Raw genomic sequence first — 24,218 nt, 5'->3', positions numbered from 1 at the left:
TGAGAAGCATGGACTTGTGTGTGTAAGTGTGCATGTATGAATATGTGTATGGGAATCACAGTCCAGGCCAAGAAGCAGCAAGGCCCGGCAGGCCGGTAAGGCGATGAAGAGGAGGAGGGCGGGGGGGGGTGATACAGTTTAGTGTGAGGAGGGGAAATGGCATGGTGCTGCTGAAGCTAGTCATCCGTCTGCTGTGACACCCAGCGTGGAAGATGTCCCCGGGACTTGGGTGAGGCGGAGAGGAAGTGTGGTCGTGCAGAGGAGTGGGCGGCAGAGTGGAAGTGTCATCCGCTCTGTAAGTGTCACTCTGTCTCTGGTTCTCTGTCGCTCTGTGGCACATGAATCGCTGCTTTGCACTTTCTGTCGCTTTCCAAAATGTTCCACCGCACAAATGGACCAACATTGTTTTAACCCTTTGAACCCTGGACTGCTTCTAGAATGCCTTTCTACAGGCCTGGGGCTGGTTTTAGCTGGATATGCAAAACAGGGTCAATGGTCATGATACCAATTGTTGAGAACTCAAAGTCGATCTTTATGATTTGTAATGTTTTTGCAGAAGACTACTTTTGCCAATGCTTGCTCCAAATGACTACAGATTACATATTTTAAATACTGGCTAAAAGCACAGGGTAATGAGACGCTATTTGCTTCGCATTTTACCTTCAAATGTCACACTTTTTCTTAATTTGCAGAGGTTTAACAGGCTAAATATCTGTGCAATCCTTCGATCAATCTGCCCCACTGTGTGCACAACACTCTCACATCTTCTTTGTCCCAAACTGTGATTTTTGGGACCAAACTGGCTCTCTGTTCGGTACAAAGGTAAACCTGAGTGTCTGAGTGTTCCAGATTTTCAGCGATTGGAACACTACTTCTAATGTAATGGAGTAGAGATTTTGAGGGAGTGATCCACACCGAGTCCTTGAGAGAGATAAAACACAACAAAACAATTACATCCCATCTATTGAAGGGATAGGATGAAGGGCACCTCTTCTAAGACACTTTTGTAAATGACTTTGTTAGCCCTTATTGGCAGGAGACACAGATGGGAAACACAGGGAGAGACAGAGCGGAATGACTGCAACAAAGGAGAAGAATTGGGGAAATAGCTTATGTGCATCTCATTTAATAGGATGCTGGGGAGCCACAGTTGGAAGATGCTTTCATGGAGAAGAAGCATGAAAATGTTGCTTTGTTTGCCAGATTTTCCACAGGTTCTAAGCACACAACAAGTGCATGGATAGGGCACATACCTAAAGAACAACTATGCTATTTGGTGATGTAAGATGTGGGCGCATACAGTATGCTGCACATATTATGATACTGGAGAAAATGTCTACACCTGATGATCCTCCATTATGTTTTCACTCACATCCATTACTTTAGTAACAGCAGTCCACAAACATTTTGTATTTTTCAGAATTATACGTATGAGTACGTAGCAGCATTTAAATTACTGTATCAAAGATTAAAGTCATTTCTTTGTGGAATGGTCCATTATAAAGTGTTATTATTGATCCATTAGTTTGTAAGTAGCATGTTATACTGTAGTGGGTGAGTTGGAGTTCTTCTAAACATACTTACAGTATATACTGTTTTTCTAGTTTGATCTGAAATAACAAATAATAATAATATAATTAGATATTTTTATTATTTTATCTTTTATTGCACATTCTTCCTTTGACATTGAATGTTTATGTATATATTTATTTCAATTTTTTTTCTTTAGATTTCCTTAAAAAATGTATCAACTGTCACAAAACTCAATGTCCCCTGGGAGAAACAAAATATTCTGATTCAGATTTTAAGTGTGAATATTAATTTTGTAGAGTAAGTATGTGCTATTCAATAATATAGTGGAGTAAAATATTTAGGAGTAGAAGAGTGAAGTGGCATGAATTGGAAATACTCAATTGAGTCGGCACTTACTATAGCAAATACTAAATGTCTAGTTATTTCTCACCTAAGCATTGAAGCTAATCCCCACTGTATGTGTACACAATAGTTTGTCCTCTTTTACATTTGAACTTATTCCACAATATCCTGCTTTATCCCCCAACCCTGGACCCTTCTCTTCTGCATTGCGATCACTAGTGATTAATGGTGCTACCTTCAGGATCAAACCTCTCTCAGTGGATGACCCAGTTGTGCGATGGGGGAAAGACAAAGAGAGACTGAGGGGGGAGCCAGAGTTTGTGGGATTTTAATGGCTCCTGCTTGCCAAGTGTGGTCATGATCCTCCAGTGTCGAGACAAGGCCTAATCAAAAGCCCCACACCGTGTGAGTGACAGCATCAAAGAGCATCTGCATACTGCGGGGAATACTCCCAACTTTCTGATTTCCTCACAATTAAAGCGGGTGCGGGAATGGAAAACGCACGCTGGGATGATTTCTTCCTTCTCTCTGCCACTTTTTCTCCCGTAAACAACACGGGGCGCTTATCCCGTCCTGCCTGTTATGTTTGTGTACATTATTTCCCCAACCCTCAGGAGGCCCAGAGGAGGAGAGAGGGGGAATTAAAAAAAAAAGAGCTGAGGAATGAAAATGTAGAAAGGGAAAAGACGCCGCTGAGGAGGGGGGGGGGGGGAAGACAGCGCGAAGGAAGACAGAGCGAGTGCTGTATTTTCACGCCATTACTGTTTGGAGAGTGTTTTAGCACCCTGAGGAAGTACGCCATGTCCAAAAAAGAAGTGTTGTGCTGCTGCATGAAAACATCTTTCTGGAATACGACAGCGCGACCCAAAGCGATTGTTGACCAAGAAACTATAAACACAAATGATTTGCTATGCTCAAAGACAATCTCTCAGCTCTGTTCCCCATTTTAAAAAAATATTTTGCCATAAATATTTCACTACAGACTCATCCAAACATTTATATTTTGGGACAGGAAGGAGGCAAAATAGGGATACAAATGTACTTTTAAGGCTTCTGTCTCCATCCCATTAGCGGATTGGCTACTAAAGTGCCGCTTCCTATCGGGGGAAAACTCGAGCCAGAATGATGGAAATTACTTTTCTGGCTTCTCTCTGTGTACTGCTACTACGAGGCCAGAAGTGTATTTCAAATATAATTGAGTTTGTTGCATTCACAAAGAGAAACAATTGTTTGTGTACGACCAACACATTATTTCGCTTTCGGATACGCAGCCAAAACTTTTTGCATCCCGGCTATATTCACCTCCTTCCAAAACATCCCCTGGAACTGTTTGTTAATGTTATGTGATTGGTTTTGTTTCATACCTGCGTCCTTTAGACCTTCCAGTTCCCCCCGCTCTTTACTCTCAATGTGACTCCCAAGCTCTTCCTCATGGCTTTCATGTTATTAAATGAAAAGACCTCCGGTTGTTCGCAGCGCCCCACTCCACAGCAGCCTTTGGAAATACAGTTATTCTCCTGCCATTCTACTAACAATATAATTACATGTAGAAGGAAACCATAGACATACATATGTTGTCATGTAAAGCTTTAAGTGGCCTCTGGGAAATATCTATAAGATATTGTATTTCTTTTAATAAATACCAACTAATCCTACTACTTGTAAAATACCAGATCATCTTACTTATCCCTAATAAAAAGGATAGAAACAACTAAACCAATTTAGATGAATAATAAACATAACTTAATAAACTCAAAATGTTATATGGAAAAAATAACCCTGACATTTTTTAATTAGGATCATATCTTTGACAATAAATGAGAACAATTGTTGAGCTATTGAACACAAAATGGTACTAATGACCCTTCGGTTAGACAGGATAATTATGTGATTATAGGAATTAACGATGTATCCATTATCTGTTAACTTAATAGCACAAAATATTGTTCATCCTTCATATATTTTTTGATTTGTGGATTGTTGTTTAGTTATTTCATGTATCTCAGTTAGACCCCAACCAAGTATTTTATCTTGCTATGTATGTATCCCTTTAACCCTAACCCTACTTTCAAAATTGAAAGTACATTTGAAGTTAAACCCCCAATGGTCCCATGCTCTCAAGGATCAATTCCTGATCATGTGACGTCCTTCTTTTTGAGTTTTTTTAACCTTCCGTAAGGACAGTGCAGGTCAATATGTATGGCCACCCCGTTTCTGTGGGTAAGCATTTTTTGCCAGCATCTGGAGCGACTAAATGGATATTGGAAGCTGTTGCGGGAGCCGAAAGGATGTTGGACAATGGTTGAGATTGATGAGTGTTTGGGCGCTATCCCCGTGACCCCATCGCATCTGGTAGGAACAAAGTCAGGCAGGTGTGACAGCCAGCATCCATCTAGCAGTCAGCTGTAATAGGGAGGTGGCATTTGCACACACACACACACACACACACACACACACACACACACACACTGAAGCTTGTTTTTTTTTCTACCCATTTTAGCAAGCAAGGATGCACATATCTATCACACAGAGGCCTGTTAGGGACGTATGCACAGTGACTCGGAAACAAAGCAGATTTCCTGGCATTCCCCGCTGTGTGTCTTTCCAGGAAGGAGTCATTTTGCGATGCTGACTTCCTTCAAACGTCTGCGAGCTCTCATGTCTTATTATGGGAGACAAATGACATGTCGTTCAAACGCGGCGTCCCCGCTCGTTAGCTCCGGACATGACAACCGTCGCATTATGTCCCGCTGTCCCCGTGAACGTGTGGAGAGCTCAGACATGTTGGGATTCAAAGTGTTATTGTAGATGTAGGACAGCTTGATTTGGGGTTTTTGTTTAATAATAGATTTTAGCCTGTCAGTGTCATTTTATGGGATGATAGAGGTTCTGCTCTGACCAATAGGTCAGATAAAATCTTTCTTTTTTTTAAGTATTATTCAAATAGTGTTTTAAATGAATGGGGTTAGGGGTTAGGGTTAGGATATTCGGATTTCTTTCCCTCCAACATTTCTGAATCCCTGTACATCTTGTAACTTGTCGATTTATGTCATTTTACCTCGTAAACCTTGTATTTATCTTCGATTGCTCTTGTATGGTTTTTATTTTAAGAAAAAGACATACTTTTATCAATCGAGCACTGGATATTCAATCTACTTTATTTATTTAAATTATACACATAGGTCAAAATACACATGAACACATGTTTAAATTATATGTGGATGTAGAAACCCTTGCTTTGATATTTGGCTATTAGTCGTATGCACAGCAGCTACAGTGTATTGATACATCTTGAGTTTAAGCTACAACAATGCAACATGAAATATACCTCGCATAAATGTAAAATACATTAAATACTGCAGAAAAATATTGCAAACCACAATAGAATAATATATAAAGTTAAATACTGTTGCTTGGAATATGTACTGTATGTTAGGATTATGTTTTAAACAGGACCCAGGCGCAGGCAATGACTGGAGATGTTTAAAAGGTTTATTGTTCTGAGACTCAGGCGGGTTTGGAGACTATGGAGGTCCGGAGTGGAGGTAGGCAGTTCAGGCTGGACTGAGAACAGGGCAGGCAGGTATGGTGAAGGAAGAAGCAGGCAGGTTGGCTGGAAGCTCTGGTGGCCGATGGCTGAGGGATCGTACTGGAAGTACAAGGAGAAACTAATTACAAAAAGTACAGAATAACACGCAGACAGGATAACTGAAATGAGCAGCCAGGAGGATGCAATACCACTGGTGTAGAAAACAATCTGGCGGTGAGTTGCTGGGAGACTGGAGTAGATATGCTGTGTCTTGATTGGATTGATGAGGGACAGCTGAGCCGGTCGGCCAGGTGAGTGCAATCAGGCTGCTGCCTGCAAGGGAAACCACACCCCCTCCACACACACACAGGGGAACAAACAGGGACACACAGGGACACAGTTTGGGCCGTGACAGTACCCCCCCCTCAACGGGAGCCTCCAGGCGAACCACCAGGCTTGTCTGGGTGGTCTCTGTGAAAGTCCCGAATGAGAGAGGGACCTAGAATGAGCTTGCGGGACACCCAGCTCCTCTCCTCAGGACCATAACCCTCCCAATCGACCAGATACTGGTACCCACGGCCCCGGCGGCGAATGTCCAACAGCCGCCGGACCGTGTAGGCCGGGTGGTCATCAATAACAAGGGTGGGTGGAGGGGAGATGGCTGGAGGGCACAAAGGGCTGGAAAACACTGGTTTCAACTGGGACACATGAAAGGTAGGGTGAATTCTCATGGAGGGAGGCAGCTTGAGTCTAACAGCAGATGGATTGATTATGCGCTCGATCACATAGGGACCAATGAAGCGTGGTTTCAACTTCTTAGACTCAGCTTGTAAAGAAATATTTTTAGATGAAAGCCAAACTTCCTGACCTGGTTGGAACTGGGGAGCTGCGGTCCGGTAGCGGTTTGCAATATGCCGATTGCGTTCAGCGGAGCGGAGAAGGGCAGAGCGGGCATCCTTCCAGATCCTCCGACAACGACGGAGATGGGCTTGGACAGAGGGAACTGCGATCTCGTCCTCTTGGGCTGGGAACAAAGGGGGTTGATATCCAAGAGAACATTCAAATGGGGACATACCGGTGGCAGCACTAGACAGTGAGTTATGAGCGTATTCAATCCAGGGCAGATGTAAACTCCAGGAGGTGGGATTCCGGGAGGTGACACAGCGAAGTGCAGCTCCAAGGTCCTGATTGGCTCTTTCGGCCTGCCCGTTAGTCTGCGGATGATAGCCTGAGGAGAGACTGACAGATGCTCCAAGTGCTCGACAGAATGCTTTCCATACCTGAGATATGAACTGTGGCCCTCGGTCGGAAACAATGTCTGTTGGAATGCCATGAAGCCGGACCACATGATTGACTAGGAGGTCAGCAGTTCCAGAGGCTGTGGGGAGTTTAGGAAGAGGCACAAAATGAACCGCTTTGGAAAAGCGATCGACAATAGTGAGAATGGTTGAGTTACCCTGTGAAACCGGGAGGCCGGTAACAAAGTCTAGGCCGATGTGACTCCAGGGACGACTAGGGACTGGGAGAGGCTGGAGTAGACCGATAGGAGCCTGGTGTGAAGACTTGCTACGGGCGCAGACAGTGCAGGCCAGCACAAAGGCTCGAGAGTCCGCTTCCATGGAAGGCCACCAGAAGTGTCGTCTCAGGAGGGACAGGGTCCGATTCACACCCGGGTGGCAGGCAAAGCGGGAAGCATGGGTCCATAGGAGAACCTGTGAGCAGACAGAGTCAGGTACAAACAAACGGTTATCTGGACCATTTCCTGGATCTGGCTGGTCTCTCTGTGCATTCCTCACTGAGTTCTCAATCTCCCATGTCACAGCGCCCACCACTCTGGTAGCAGGGATTATGGTGTCAGGAACTATGGGGTCCTGATCCACTGCAAACTGCCGGGACAATGCGTCAGGTTTAAGGTTTTTAGAACCAGGTCGGTAGGTAAGGGTGAAGTTGAACCTGCCAAAAAACAATGCCCAGCGTGCCTGACGGGAGTTTAGTCGTTTGGCAGTTTGTATGTAGACCAGGTTCCTGTGGTCTGTCCACACAATGAATGGATGTTCACAGCCTTCCAGCCAGTGCCTCCATTCTTCCAGCGCAAGCTTTACAGCAAGCAGCTCCCTGTTGCCAACATCATAGTTGCGCTCAGAGGTTGTCAGTCGTCGGGAAAAAAAAGCACAAGGGTGAAGCTTTTGATCGGAGACTGAGCGTTGTGATAGAACAGCCCCCACACCGGTGTTGGATGCATCAACCTCAACAATAAACTGAAGAGATGGGTCAGGATTCATAAGAATAGGAGCCGAGGTGAAACGTCTCTTCAGCTCAGAGAAGGCAGCCTCAGCCTGAGTAGTCCATGAGAAGGGGATTGCTGGGGAGGTGAGTTGGTTGAGAGGACCGGCAACACGACTGTAGTCTCTGATGAACCGGCGATAGAAATTTGCAAAGCCCAAAAAACGTTGGAGCTGCTTCCTGGTGGAAGGTTTGGGCCATTGTGCCACTGCTTGTACCTTCTCTGGGTCTGTTCTCACCTGACCTTGCTCAATGATGTAGCCCAGGAAGTCCACTGAATCCACGTGAAATTTGCATTTCTCTACTTTGACAAACAGCTTGTTCTCGAGGAGCCTTTGTAGAACCTGCTGCACATGTTGGGTGTGTTCCTCCATGGTCTGTGAGAATATCAGAATATCATCCAGATACACAAATACTGAACGGTTCAGGAAGTCACGGAGGACATCGTTCACAAGAGCCTGGAAGACAGCTGGGGCATTAGTGAGTCCAAAGGGCATCACTAGATACTCGAAATGGCCTAGTGGGGTGTTGAATGCGGTCTTCCACTCGTCTCCTTGACGTATGCGGACCAGGTGGTAAGCATTCCTGAGGTCGAGTTTCGAGAAAATGGTGGCCTTCTGTAGGGGTTCGAAGGCTGAATTGATGAGGGGCAGTGGATACTTGTTCTTGATGGTGATGTTGTTAAGGCCCCGGTAGTCAATGCAGGGGCGCAGGGAGCGGTCTTTCTTGGATACAAAGAAGAAGCCTGCTCCGACGGGGGAAGAAGAGGGTCTTATGATGCCAGCAGCGAGTGAGTCTTTGATGTATGTCTCCATGGCCTCACGCTCAGTTCGGGACAAGTTAAACAGGCGACTGGATGGGAGAGATGCCCCAGGAAGAAGATCTATTGTGCAGTCGTAAGGGCGATGAGGGGGCAGAAAAAGGGCTCGCTGCTTGCTGAAAACCTCTCCCAGGCTATGATAAACCGGAGGGACAGCGGACAAGTTGAGTGGCTCCTGCTGAACTGGGGGAATACCGACCTCTGCTGGGGGAATTGCAGACCGCAGGCATGAAGAGTGACAAAAGGTACTCCAACTCCTTACTTGATTCTCCGACCAGTCTATGTGGGGGTTATGCAGTCTTAACCATGGCTGGCCCAGAACTAGGGGTGTGTGAGGGGAGGACATGACGTGGAACTGAATCATTTCATGGTGATTACCGGACAGGACGAGATGTAGGGGTTCGGTGACATGGGTAACGTGTGCCAGGAGCTTCCCATTCAGACCTCGAGCATTGAGAGGAGCTGTCAGAGGTTGAGTTGAGATGCCGGCTGAGGCAACCAGTTGGGCATCCAAAAAGCTCTCATCAGCCCCAGAGTCCAGTAGAACAGGCAGAGAGAGAGACTGTTGGTTTAACAACAGTGTGGCTTCAAGTGGCTTGCGGGTCTGGGGGGTTGAGGAAGAAACAGCCTTGCTCACCAGTATCCCCACCTTTACTGGCGAGCACCCTCTTTTGGGCGCTGGGGGCATGTGTCCACGAAATGACCGGAGTGAGCACAGTAGACACAAAGTCCTTCTCTTATTCTCCGGAGACGTTCTTGGGGAGTGAGTCGGGCTCTGCCTAGCTGCATCGGTTCCTCTGAAGACAGGAGAGGAGAAAAGACTTCAGATGGGGCACTGGGACTTGGGAAAGTTTCCGACCCGAATCTTGCGAGAGGAGACGAGACAGGGCGAGAGTGGAGTGACCCAGGAGATCGGCTGGCTCTTTCCCTACGGCGCTCCCTAAGGCGATTATCCAGTCTTATGGCTAGAGAGACCAACTCATCCAAGTTAGCTGATTCGTCCCTCACTGCTAACTCATCCTTAACCGAATCAGTTAGCCCTGTTTGAAAAACCCCTTGAAGCGCTGTGTCATTCCAACCCGCCTCTGCAGCTAAGGTCCTAAATTCCACTGAGTATTCGGCTACACTACGGGAGCCCTGTCGCAGTGAGAGGAGGCGTTTAGTAGCGTCCCTACCGCTGACGGGGTGGTGGAATACTTTCTTCATTTCCTCTACAAACTCTGGATAAGAATTACAAAGGTTGGACTGACTCTCCCATACAGCTGATGCCCAGGCTAGGGCGCTACCTGTAAGTAAACCTATCATATAACAAATCTTAGCTCTGTCGTTAGCATAAGTAGACGGCTGCTGCTCAAACACAAGAGAACACTGCATTATGAAAGACTTACATGTCCCTAAGGCACCTGCGTACCGCTCTGGAGTGGGAATATTAGGCTCACGTGAAGGGAGAGCGGGCTGGGCTGGAACCGGTGCTAACTCTTGTGGGGGAGCTGGATCTTCAGGAGCAGGCGGAGCAAGATGAGTTGAAACCAGGTTGAGGTGATGTCCCATCTGTGCTACGTTGGCAGCTAGTGATGCAAGGTTATCCATAACCTCTCTGAGCATCTGGTCATGCCGGCCCACGAGGACGCCTTGGTTGGAGAGAGCCTCACGAATTGGGTCCGAGCCTGCTGGGTCCATGGTGGCCAGATTGTTCTGTTAGGATTATGTTTTAAACAGGACCCAGGCGCAGGCAATGACTGGAGATGTTTAAAAGGTTTATTGTTCTGAGACTCAGGCGGGTTTGGAGACTATGGAGGTCCGGAGTGGAGGTAGGCAGTTCAGGCTGGACTGAGAACAGGGCAGGCAGGTATGGTGAAGGAAGAAGCAGGCAGGTTGGCTGGAAGCTCTGGTGGCCGATGGCTGAGGGATCGTACTGGAAGTACAAGGAGAAACTAATTACAAAAAGTACAGAATAACACGCAGACAGGATAACTGAAATGAGCAGCCAGGAGGATGCAATACCACTGGTGTAGAAAACAATCTGGCGGTGAGTTGCTGGGAGACTGGAGTAGATATGCTGTGTCTTGATTGGATTGATGAGGGACAGCTGAGCCGGTCGGCCAGGTGAGTGCAATCAGGCTGCTGCCTGCAAGGGAAACCACACCCCCTCCACACACACACAGGGGAACAAACAGGGACACACAGGGACACAGTTTGGGCCGTGACACTGTATACTATAATAATATAAATATGAAGCTATAAGGACTTATGTGCAAATGAACATACATTTTCAGAGGGTTTTCACCAATATAAAGGAAACAAAAACAATGTTATACTTCAAAAGCATCAAAAAATGCAACTTTTACAAAAACATATAACAAGTCTGACGAATACAGAAGCTTTTTCCCTTTTTCAAACATATTTTTGTTGAAAGTGACACCTGTGAGTTGTGTGACATTTAGGGAGCCGGGCCTGAATGCAGCCATGCAGGTTGTCTGCAGTAAAAGCCTCTCTCAGCTGGGTGGTCCGTGCCACCATTGTTAGAGTGCCTTACTGCGTCAAGCCCCAGGGTCCACCCCCCCCCCCCCCCCCCCTTTCGTTGGCATGGAAAATCCCCCATGAGCCTCTTCTCTGATGTAAATCACAGGTAGGGGAAATGTGAGCCCGGCTGATGCGCCGGCACTGTGGCGTGAAATCTCTGTTGACATTACCGCCGGGCGATTCCAGAAAAAGACACAGAGCGAGAGCAGGGAGGGAGTGATAAAGAGGGAAAGGAAAAGAGAGAAGATGTGAGGAGACGTGAGCATTTCAGGGAGTCACTTTTGAATCTCTTGACTTTTCCGACTCACTGTCTCGTCTTTGGCGTGACGGACTGAACTCGGTGGGCTTTCATCTGCAGTTTCTCATTGAGATGTTCTTTTTCAAGGATAATTCAACCTGCTTAATCTCCCAGCTTCAACACCCTCTAGGCCTCACCTGTTTTCTTACTTTCTTTGGGTAACCTTTTAACAGACAAAGATTGATTTTGCGTCCCCCAGCTCTGGTAGCTTTGTTTTCATGATGCGAAAAAGATAACTTGGAAATGAAGTGTGGGTAACAAGGGAATCAGGGAAATGGGTTATGAGAGGCAATTTCCATGCCCATCTCCCCAGCGCCAAAGGAACAGGTAAATGACTTTCATTTTAGTGTATGAAAATATTTAGTTGTACTTCATCTCGAGTATTCCAGGAGGGCCTTCTGTATCATTTATATTTCTTGGTTTTCGTGGAGGGAAAAGTTTGCCCTGTTTAGCCACAGGATGTGATTATGTAAGCGAGAAAGATGCCTCGGATGTGTATCTAATGTGGCGTTCAAAGGCTGGGGGGATTTTGGCTCTGAGCGGCGCGGTAATGCACTCGATGGTCGCCCATGTGAGGTGAGGGTACGAGATAAAAGGAACGTGTCATCCCCGCGTTAAAACAACGGATGACTCCTTTCTTTTGTCTACTTTCCCCCCCTCTCTGGTGTCTAGTGGCATCACGACACCCAGAGGGAGCGCTTGCTCTCGTTGCTGCCGTCCACTCCAAGGTGATCTGACATCCTAAAAAACGACTGCACATTCACTCAGACAAGCGTGTTGACGTCGCTGCCTAGCCAAGACCCCCCCCCCCCTCCCCTCTCCCCCTCTCCCTCCTCCACCTCCCTCTCCCTTACCAGTCTGTAGCCGGCTGCCAAGTGCTTCTGCGAAGAGGACGGCTTAATTGTTTCTGCCACAGCCATGCCTCGTCTTCATTTTTCTCCCTTTCCTTCCTAATCCCAGGGACGGGAAAATGGAGCTGTTATTTGCATGTCTAATGATACTCGATATCACAAGGCCTCTCAAAGGAGAAGGCACAGATGATTATTAATATAGCCAATGAAGCCCTAATTTACACAGCCTTTTGTTCTTAGGTCTGCTTTTTTCTATACCTTCTATGCTTTTAAAAAAAAACATAAAGAGAGACTTTGAATGTGTTAAACAGCAGCAGATTCATGCTGTCAGTTTGGAGGCTGTATTAAGCAACTGATGTACAAATAGATACTTCGTCAGAATAATGTGGCGGGGATATTGATCCTACAGAGATGAGATCAGAACTCCTATTCTTGGATGTTTTACACAGACAGGTCATAACCCTTATTTTGGCAGCGTTTGGTCTCGCTCCATAACTCCCTCGTACATCTGACAGCTGTCCTTACATGATAGAGCAGATTTTGGCCTTCACAATGCTCGCACATTAACCATTGATAAAATAAAATCCATAGCCTGCAGAGGTGTTTTAGGAAAGTGCCTACAGTCAGAGGCTTGATATAAGAGTAACAAAAGTGCTAAGAAAAAGCTGTCAAAGCCCATTATTCAAGTCCTCTCCAAACTTATTGCATACCTGCAGGAGTTTTCCAACAGCAGCCATGCATGCCTCTCTCCAGCCGCGGTGGCAGTTGGCATTGAATGCGGCTAATTTGCAAGGCTCCTCAGGTTGAGAACAATGACTCTGACAGCTCGATGCAGGCACTGTGGAGCACATATGCATTTTTCCGCAGGAATAAGCCCCTAAGAATGGCTCCGGCACTCTAATTATGGAAATATGTGCATGTCTATATAGGGTATATGCTATATATGAATCACCACCTGAAACATGCTGATTTGTATGCAAAGAGAATCTGAGTTTTGACTTTTGTTCTCTGCACGTTTTTTTCTGTTATAATATTTAATTCATCCCAGAATCACAGTAGATTACGTAATCTATACTCTGGTACAGTATGTACATCATTTAACAAGGCGTGTGTTGTGTTCTCACATGAAAGGCCAGTCTTTAAGATCTACTTTTCACCCATCTATAATTAGATGAAATTAGATGATAAGAAAAGCTACTGATCGGCTTATAGAATATAATTTCTTTAATGAATCCACATTAACAGCATAGAGAGCAGTTAGAAGTGTAAAGAATATATCTGTTTTAAATAGATGTTGAGAAAAACACATTATTCAAGAACAAATGAAGGGCTTCTGGATTTAATGGAGTATATTTATGGGGATGGCGGTCACACTGTAAGTTTTAGTTTGTAAAAAGTTGTTTTATAAATGTTACATTTCCACAGGCATTGGAACTGAAAAAAGAACAAACTGCAAAGACCTTCCTCCCATTATTAGAAAATAACATGAGTATAAAATGAGTGCACCTCTATGAACGATGGAAAAGGCAACACTTATTTCTAACCCTAAAATGGTTCCTGTGTTATTTGGGAAACAGCCATTTGACAGTATTTGTCTTTGTGTAACATGGGCGTAATATGGTTTTAATCAATATGAAATGTGCAATATATCACTAGAGATACAGAGTAGTTGTAAAATGAAATTAACATTTTAAAATAAATTATGAAATTTGTAATTTTAGCCTAGATACATTAGAATGTGTTAATGAAAAGGTTGTTGCATTTTCCCAAAATATTGCCCATTTAAAGGTGGGGTAGTTAATTTCGGAGAAACCGGCTCGAGATCGCTAGAATTTGAAAATACACAGCCGGAAAAAATCTGCCTCTTCCTTACAGAGCCCCTCCTCCAACACACACGAACGCGCACATGACCAATGAGGGCACGAGATAAGTTTGTGCACAGATGGAAGGCTGACAGGCAGGTAGGCCATCCAGTTATTTTAGCCGGGCCGGCTAAAATGATTGGTCGTGCTTTTTACAGTACTACGGCTTCCACAGATGACATTTTTTTATGTTTTTTTTGTCAAAGCACTTCAGATATTCATTGCTATCGGGATGTTAAGAGCATTCCACAAAAAGTGTATCTCGAGCCGGTTTCTCAAACTTACCTACCCCACCTTTAAGGGTTAATACTGTATATCTGTTAAGTACAGTTCAAAATAAGCCTGGAATAAAACAGGCAGTACCCTACCTAAAGTCAAGAGATACATTACGATATCCTCCTTATTTTCTGACCTCCCTTCCTATCTCATTACTTGTACACACTCCCTGATATTATATACTATACCCGACTCTTGTTCCGCTCAACTTTCCTTAACATGAGCCACAACAGTCCCAGCATGAAACTCCACAGTCTGCCTGTGTTGCTCGTGACATTTAACAAGATCACAGGATTCCATGTTTGACGGATCCACGCTAATTTACTCAGTGGTTAAACTATAAACGGAAAAACAGGGAAAGGAGCCTGTGAGTGAGTGAAAGAAAGGGCGAGGGAGTAAGGGGGAGGAGGGGGGAGTGAAATGTTGAAATATGAATTATAAACCCGAGCGGCACCATCTGGACCGAGAAAACACACATCATAGTGGAGAGCCGGCACATTGAATTAGACTTGCTACGGGATCCATCTGCACCTCGTGAAATCAATCTCATTGCTAGATTTGATTAGGTCGGCCACGCTGAAGAAAGAGAAAAACTGTTGTGCTCCTTGATTAAGCTTGTTTTGTTTAGCACCCCCTCCCCCTGCCCCCCTCACCATGCTGTGTATACCGATGAGTTCAGTGCCCACAGGTAGGGTAATGACAGTAGTCGAGGTTAATGCTAAAAGATCCCCCTCTATTTAACACTCAGCATGCTCGCCGCAGCTGAGCTCATTTACACTTTATCCACGGCTCTTTATTGCTGAGAACATTTATTTTTGTTATTTGTTTGTTTTGCTAAAATCACAGGTTGTTCTTGCGGAATTAATTCAAACTGCAGAGCTCTTCACAGAAAAAAACATGCCGAGCTGCCAGGAATTGGTCAGAAGCTTCTTCGTGTTTCTTATTTACCCATTGTTTTTCTGGCGATGACGGTTGAGTCTGGCACACACCAATGCACACACTGATTGTCTAATGTTGTAACAACAGGCTGTAATGAGCAGGCGGTACAAATCTTTACTGAATATTGCTCACATATACAATAGGTCATTCTTGAAGTGCTGTAGCCCGAAAGGCCTGGCCTCATTATGCAGAGTTGTTTTATTTTCTTATTCTCTTTCTGTGGTGACACTGTACCCTACGATGATTAAAATGCATCCTCCCATGCATCCACACTCACAAACAAAAAGGCTTTTCATGGGTGGCTAAATCTAATTGTGCCGCCCTCTTGTTTCCAAAGGTAGCCGCTTTGACTTTGACTTATTCTCCAGAAGCAATAATGCGCCGCTGGCAGTGAAAGGCAACACATGTGCCATTGCTCAAAGTGCAGGGATGGACACGGAAGACATTATCCCTGATTGACCTTGGTACAGATTGCACACAAATCCAGTACAAATGATGTTGTGCTTTTTTGTATTTCCTTTGTCTCATTAATTCACGATCGTCCAGGAGGAAAATGGAAACGATTGAAAGTGAAAGGCAAAAGCTTGCCAAAGAATCCGTTTCTCTGTTCTCACAAAAGCAGTGTGGAGAAGGTATAACACTGGGGGTCTCGGTACTGATTGTAATTACTGTAACTTTTCTGAGTGGAGTGCTTTTTCGATTACAAAGCTTCACCTTTACTTGTATGTGGGTCGTGACACAATCTCCTTTCCATTGTCTCAATAAAGGAATACTGTCTGCAGTGATAATAAATGAAAAGGAAAACATGTAAGGTTCTCTTTCCCCTTGTTGGCCTCCATGAATACCTATTTGACCTCTCCAGAGAGCAGTATTGATTATTGTTCTGTCGCAAGAGATGAACCAAAATCTCAATGGATTGAATTCCTTTGTGGACAATGCAAGGCGACAACAATGGATAACCTGGCAGTAAAAGAGGGTTGTCCTCAATGTGAATAACACTTTTTGGCACCATTTTTGGAATGTAAAAGACCTAACATATTTGAGATCATGGCTAGGGTTAGGGTTAGTTTCTGAATATACCTTTTTATATCCAATTGTCCATCACCGCGTATGTTCACTATACAGTTTTCCTTCAATGAAGTCTGTTGTAGATCACACCAGAAGGGGAACTTTTTCTGTCCAATTTGATAAAACGCTACGTGCCATGAGACAGACTGGAGGGAAATTGTTCCCAAGAATACCTAAGTGTATCATATATCATGCATCGCGCCATCTGCTCCGTACATTCAAAATGTTATTGCAATATTTAGAATTACAGATTATTCATGGAGGTGTAATTAACAGAGTCAAAATCCAACAAATGGGAGGAAGAAGCGACAATTCATTCCCAGACATGTTTGAGCAGAATCTATGTGGAGTAACTATTTAGGCTAGCATTGCCTTAGGGTGTACAGATGGGAAAAAAATGGTAGCTCTAATTTTACCACTTTTGGCAATGAATTACCGCTCTTGGTCCCTCATTGCAGTATGAAGCCCTCTTGTATGAATTCTTTGGATTTGCTCTGTGGGACTGGGTCACGTTGACCAGGAAAGCTAGGCTATATTCAACTCTGCACTATCAAATTAAAAAAGGTCAACATCTGGCCGTTACAAAAGGTGCTATGTTAACTAGCAGTGCATGGCCCTGGGGTTCCCATACATTTTACATAACAACATGCAATCTTATACAAATGTAATGGGTAACATGACATTTTACGGTCTGGTCATGCAACCTCGGTTAAACAAGTCTGTCAGGTTTAGTTTTGACCAGGATCTAACCAGACATGACATTTAGAGTCAACACGATGATGCATTATACAGTGCGCCACATGTTCACGCTGTAATACGTCCTCTGCAGTTTGCATCATTTGCTACATTAAATAACATGAAGTCCTCCTCCACACAACACAACCAAAAATGATATCCTGTGTTTTTTCTTTCTTCTTGTCAAGCAAAAAAGGGATATACCTTTATTTTGTTTTACAAGCCTAGGTTGTAGAATGACATAACTTATCCTTGTATCAAATCAAACGTATATTAAATAAGGAAACCCTCAAGTTAAGTACCTTAAATACGAACAGATTTAAGATACTTGTTCTGTACTTACTTAAGTATTGCCACTGTGTTTTGTGATTGTACTACTCTATATTTATCCAACAGTGACTAGAAAGAAGACATTTTATGAAAATTATAAATATATTGGGTTCTTAAAGATCATTCGGGTTTTAACAGTACTAAATTGTTTGTGATCACTTACATACAACCACTTCACCGTATTACCTAACCTTGTATATGAAATAGTATATCTAATCAAGTTACAACTTACTTATACACACATGTTGTTGGAACTGTAAGTCACATATAACAATTGACAGTATCTGTCATAATATAAGGGTTTACTAGTAAAATGACTTGATCATAATTCTGTACTTTTCATTGAATAGAGTTTTTAATGATTCATTTAAACTTCTATATTCTTGCAAAGGGTCTGTCTTCTATGTACAAAAGTGGTAATGGCTGTCCAGCAATTATGAAGTATAAGAACACTTTTGTGGTGGTCGTGGAGATAATGTTATAAAAAGATGATCAAAAGATACTACATTTGCCATTGAGAGTTTTAATAAGAGAACAAATCGCCTCAGCAGGGAGAATCAAAGAGTGCCACAGAGATGTCTGTCTTTATAGCGATATATATGTCCTTGAACGACATTAAACACAACGTTACTAGGTTACTTTAAGTACACACACATACCGTTGGTTATACAAAGCTAAACTTCACAAAGACAGGGCAGTTCAACATAAATGGAGTATTCTTCCAATACATCTTCCAAGTTATAAAATGCTTTATAAATTGCTTTGATAATAGTTACAAACCATTATGGATCTCATTGAGTACTTAGAAGTATTTATACAGTGATATAAGCAGATTATACCGCATTAGAAGGTTGTTTATAATGCATTTTAGCATCATAGAAAGTGTTACTCTAGCGGTTGACCCTTACAGAGTACTAACTGAGGTAGGATTTGGAGGAGGCAGTGAGACGTGCTGTGTGCAGTCTGTTCCAGCAGACAGTAGCTGACAAGCTGCATCACAGTGACAGCATCTCCTCCCCCCCGCTCCGCACTTCACTCTGTCTCTCCTTCTCCAGTCCTGCTGGTACATGCATAGGAGGAGCACACGTCCTATCTACGATGTGCCCTGACAAGGAGCAATATCATTAGTAGGGCTACACTTAAGTATGTGGAACCCGGGAGCCCTAGGCAGGGGTGGGAGGGTTTGTGGGGTGGGAGCAGAATCTGTAGAATCTTCCTCATTAGGACACAGTGATTGTTCAAGTGATTGCCGTAAAAAGCTCGTCTTCAGCAGGGACTGACATATTTCCTCCTCCGCTGACAGAATAAGAAGTCCCAAGCAGCCCCTGATTGGGAGTTGGAAATTGAAGGTGTGTGTGTGTGTGTGTGTGTGTGTGTGTGTGTGTGTGTGTGTGTGTGTGTGTGTGTGTGTGTGTGTGTGTGTGTGTGTGTGTGTGTGTGTGTGTGTGTGTGTGTGTGTGTGTGTGTGTGTGTGTGTGTGTGTGTGTACACAACAGTACTGGCACCATGCAAAAAGAGTACTGTAAAGTTATGCCACGAGTTAATTTCTGCAGTCAACCAAGGCCTTCTTTATCACTCTGAGCTGCAGCTTCCACATATATGGCTGATTTGAGTACAGCAGCTAACGAAAGAGTCATTATAAGCTTCCCCACACACACTTAATTCTCTAATGAGTGTTTTTTCTTCATGATAGATTCTGTTACACCAATACAATAAAGCATATTCATTACCTAGAGACCTTACATTGTAATAATTGTGGAGGTTGTCTGTGATTCCAATGCAGTGCTATGTCAGTAGGGTTAGGGTTTAGCTGCATTCACATGACATGATCTTTGCTTGTCGTGATGTTGGTTGCAGAGCCTTGCGGTAACAAAAGCCAGTAAAGTTTTGTTTCTATGGTTCCCTCCCCTGCTAGCTGGGGCCGCTTAGCATAGCTGTCATGTGATTGGAAGCACGTCCAAATGTCAGCTGTGAACGAGATCAAAGTTGAAGTATTTTGGACTTAGAGCATATCGCTCTGCGACCATTTAGAGCGGTGCAGACAGTTAGGGCAGCGCTTCCACGTAGTCGGGCAGCTCTCTTCATAGGAACACAACTTTGTAAAGTAAACATTCGGCAGAGCTTACCTCCCATATTTTGCCAGACACAGAGCTCGTACAAATAGTAGTCTTCTGCGAATTGGTGTCTTTTAGTTGTTGTTTTTTCGCAATCTTTTTTGCTTCTGACTTACTTTATTTGCCTTTTTGTGTCCTTGTAGAGAATATAATGATATGGGATATCATATTGTATAATCCCATAGAAATATAATCTGACTTTTTTACAACATTTCTGGTTGAAATGTGGGAGGTGACACGACCCATAGAGACCTTGAGAACCATTCACAGGGGAACATAATAATATATAAGTATGTATAATGTAATATTTAAAATATGACATATAAACCTGATATTCTTATTTTTAACATATACTGTAGGCTGATACCATTGGATCGTTGCAGTACATTTCAGTAAATCACAGGTTTATCTTGTGCCAATGCGCACAAACAAAAATGTGCGGGGGGTGATTCTGAATCCTATGAGGTCCCTTGGTAATACCAGTCCTGTGCAGATAGGGCTTTAGATTGTACAGCCAAGAACACAAGGCTACTAACAGCTCTATTGCCACTGTTAGTCCTCAAACACAGTCAGTGATCATGATACTGTAATGTCGCTTTCTTTCCTGAACACCACAGTCAATGTCGCTGACTCTCGGTGCTGTTTTAGTTGCCCAGGCAACTCACTTAATGACAGGGACCTGTGACAGATTCCCCTTTCAGTAATTGTACTCTTTGATGACTCTTTGTGCACTCCAGTGCGAAGGCTGTCTAGGAAGTGGGCGACCAGGGCATTTAGAGGAGACGTCAGCGTAAAGAGCTGCAGCTGGTTACCCACCAACTTTCAGGGAATGTACAAAGTGGCAGATTCCAGCAAAGTGATGATTGATTGCAAGACTTTTCTTTCTTTTTTTTTTAAAGAAAGAACATAGTGTGCCGTTTTTTAGTAGTGGATTTAGTCATTCATCGCTCATTTTTGTTAACGTATCAGCCAAAATACATCATGGCTCGTGCTTACATAGAGAGGCACACAATGTTGAAACTCCATTTGAATGTTACAAGCAGAGGAATTGATCTACTAACACAATGGAATGTGTTGCGTTTTAGATAACCATTCACAGGGCTTATCTGGTACATGACCTTCCAGCTTGATGATTAGTTGTACAATGCGCTGCCTTCAGATGGCACAAACCTTTGTATGTGGATATCAATTCATACATGTTAGAGCCAATATAGCCTGTTTTCTATTATTAGTTTTTTGTCTGTTACCTTTTTTATTTGTTTTTCCTTACTTTTCTGCTTGATTTTTGAGGAAAACAATTTGACTAAGTTCATACCTGGTTATAAAGCAACTAAATGATCTTACCAGTCCATGACGATAAGCCAACACATTTTAACTGTGGTTGAATATTGTATTTTCAGATTGCAATAACCAGGTTTTTGAGCATAAAGGAACATGTCAGTTTATAAGAAATGTATTTGTACGTCTGCCAAGAAGATCAAGATTTTGGCTTTTTTTTGTGTTTTGTTTTGTGGCCTCATTGTTATGTTCTTGGTGGAAGGGTGTAATGGAAGAACCCATTACAATTTGGAATGGAATCATTGGACGGTTACTGTACATGCATCATGTTTACATTTCGTTGAGATTGGGAAAATGATGAAAAAACAAGTTCCTGACTGGAAAATGTGTATATGACCGTCCACTTAACTCCGAAATTGATATAAATAAAACAGACCAAATGTTCTTTGGGTCCATTGTGTTTCCACATTTCGTCTCAAAACTCACTTGAGTTGGAAGAATGATTTCCAAACTCAGCAAGTGAGTCCATCCTTGACGTTTTTGAAATCACCATTGGCCTTGGCGGAGGTCTGAGCTCTCTGAGTGCCATTCTAGTATGAATTATCTTTAAGGGCATTGTTATGCCTTTGTAGTTGAAAGTACAGAGATGACAGGAAATGAATCCAATAAGAGTGATGGGAATAAAATGAAGCACATTTGCTCACAGGATGCATACATCTCCATGGTCAACAAATACTACATTTATATTGCAAATATGATGACAAATAATCAGCAAAAGCAGCAAGCCTAAATTCATTTTTTTAAGCCAGTGCACTCTCTCATCTATATTTTATACTTATTGAACCATAGTTATGGATGGTTGTTCGTCGACGGATAGTTATGGATGATTGACGGTTTATTCTTGACCTAAAGAAAAGTGGACTCAAACTATGTCATGGTCCCTTGCTTGTTATGTCACATGGTTCTTACATTCTTTTTCTTATAACTTTTATTTAACCATATAACACATGATACAAAAAGTCTCAATGGTGTCCTGGCCAAGGATGCAAAGTCACACATTCATATTTATATTTATATATTCATACATAAAATAACATATATCACCAGCAATTTGAGGGTGCACAGTTTCCATGGAACTGAAGGTATTTAAGCTGAACTTGGTTGACTTTAAGCTTTAACACTAATTTTGACCTTGAATCATATCCGGATTAAACACATATTTCTACCTCAATGTGCATACAATTGTACATGGGTGACCTTACAGTATAATTGCCATGCATCAAGATTATGTTGTGTATGTGTTGCTAAAAATATACATGCCATAACCAAATCCAATATGCAAGCTGAAATAGTCCATTTGCACCCCTTTGAGAGCAATATGCAGCCATACATGCAGAGCTGCAGGCATACCACTACACACAAGGAGTCACACGTAGGATAAAAAAAACAATGACAGACCATCATTAATTTGGGCTCATTTAAAGAGTTTCTCAGTGGGCAGGATGTTGCGAGGCATTTGTGTTAATGAGCTACATCATTCATTTGAAATGATGGCACAATTAGGAAAACAAAAGTGCAAGGTGTGACAATTTAAGTGAATGTGCTTTGTCAGTGTCTGCAAACAACACCTCTGAGACAGTATATGCATAAAAGCCGGCTTATAAAAACATTGCGCGGGGGGGGTGAGTTTAGAGGTCGGGATTCTCACCCGACATATTTTTACCTCGCTATTTTGCACCCTAACCACGCTCCCACGGGAAACGCTGTTGGAACACTGTGGCAGGAAATGAAATTAAAGCTGCTGAATACAGATGTTTGTATGTGTGGGTGTGGGCTCAGATGTGTGTGTGGGTTATTGAGAGGAATGTATATTAAGAAAGAATACAAAGGAAGAGGGCTGACAGCCGTTTCACAACACTGCTGGATTTGTAAATGTTTTACTCAGCGCCTCCCGTCTGAAAGTCACTCACCTCGGGGATCAAAAAGGCTTATATTAAAGGTGACTTACAGTATAATAAGTGCTCCGTCTGTTTATGTGAATTAAACTTCCCTCATGTCCCTTTTTCCTATGACCTTTTGTCATCTCGTGCTGTTGTATCCGCTACGCTCCAAATTTACCTTTTTATTTGTACGTACAGAAGCCTTTGCTCCTTTCCTCGGTCCACAGATGTCTCAACAGCCTAATGTAGCATTGTCACACTCATTAGTTATACTCAGCTCTGCGGCGAGTGGGAGCCATCCACTCAGCCTTGCACGTAATGCAGCCTTAGTGAACTAATGAAACTGTAATTACAAAAATAATGAGGAACATGCAGCAGCGTCCAGTAACTTAGGGCTAGTTATTTGCCAGCATGAATCATCATGTGCAGAGTTTCCTCGTACATTTTTCATGGGTTTTGATACTTTTCTCTGCTCTGTTTTGGAAGGCACATTCAAAGCACTTCTGTGCATTCCAGACTGCAGGGAGCAATATCCCCCCACATTGTGTGTTTGTATGATGTATTTGCAATGTATAATGAGGAACAATGTAGGCTAAGGTCCATTTCCTGTGCTACTTATAAAGCTATTGCACCCAGTGGGCCTCATTTAGCAAAGTGTAGGCTATGTTGAGCCACGTTTAGTATCCCTGCTAAACTAGTTGGAGCATAGCAAGGAGGAAAAAGAGCAACACATTACATTTATACTGTTACATGCGTTTACATGGTGAGAACTTCTAGAATCTGCTGAGCATATCAACTTGCATTCATTACAACCCCCACAGCTGTCTCTGCTTCCACAGTGGGATCAAACTGAGGACTCCACCTTTTTAATGTCATTATTTTCCATCTCTGTTTACTTGCAGCTACACACAGATTTGGATGTGGGTGGCAAGAACATCAAGTACGTCCTGGCGGGCGAGGGTGCTGGCACCATCTTCGCCATCAACGAATTAACGGGCGACATCCACGCCATGAAGAGGCTGGACCGCGAGGAGAAGGCCGAGTACACGCTAACAGCCCAGGTCGTCAACGCGGACAACGACCAGCCCCTGGAACCACCGTCAGAGTTCATCATCAAAGTCCAGGACATTAACGACAATCCGCCGCAGTTCAACGAAGGCCCGTACCGAGCGTCGGTTCCAGAGATGTCCGGTGTCGGTGAGTCACGATAAACACATTTCATTTCTGGTCTGCAGCCTGATCCGTGTGTGAGAGTTCCAGGACGGCTGATCTCTAATGGGTTATTGCATGAAAATAATGAGTGAGTAGGAACAAGAGGAAATGAGTATGCCCATTTACATGCTTGCTTGTTATGAGTATTTTGGCAAATGAAAATAGGACAAAGATAAATCATATAACTTCAGCCATAACTCAGTGCTGTATCTGCACAACTGGTGTCATTCAAGGGTTCTTAGGATCTTCTTAGCATTCTTTTTTTTACACTAGGTCAAACGTTCA

The 24,218-nt window shown here is 43.4% G+C and overlaps 1 protein-coding gene across 1 annotated transcript in view; it reads left to right on the top strand.

Moving 5' to 3' along the window:
- The window catches only part of cdh8 (cadherin 8), a 119,926-nt gene that overhangs the window by 20,860 nt on the left and 74,848 nt on the right, over window positions 1-24,218 (top strand). The window contains 1 exon segment of the mRNA XM_034132751.1: window positions 23,624-23,918. Coding sequence (XP_033988642.1) covers window positions 23,624-23,918 — 295 coding nt within the window.

This window comes from Trematomus bernacchii, unplaced genomic scaffold, assembly GCF_902827165.1.
Source record: "Trematomus bernacchii unplaced genomic scaffold, fTreBer1.1, whole genome shotgun sequence".
NCBI lineage: Eukaryota > Metazoa > Chordata > Actinopteri > Perciformes > Nototheniidae > Trematomus > Trematomus bernacchii.
The sequence above is the reverse complement of the archived record's forward strand: the minus strand, read 5'-3'. Positions and strand labels throughout refer to the sequence as shown.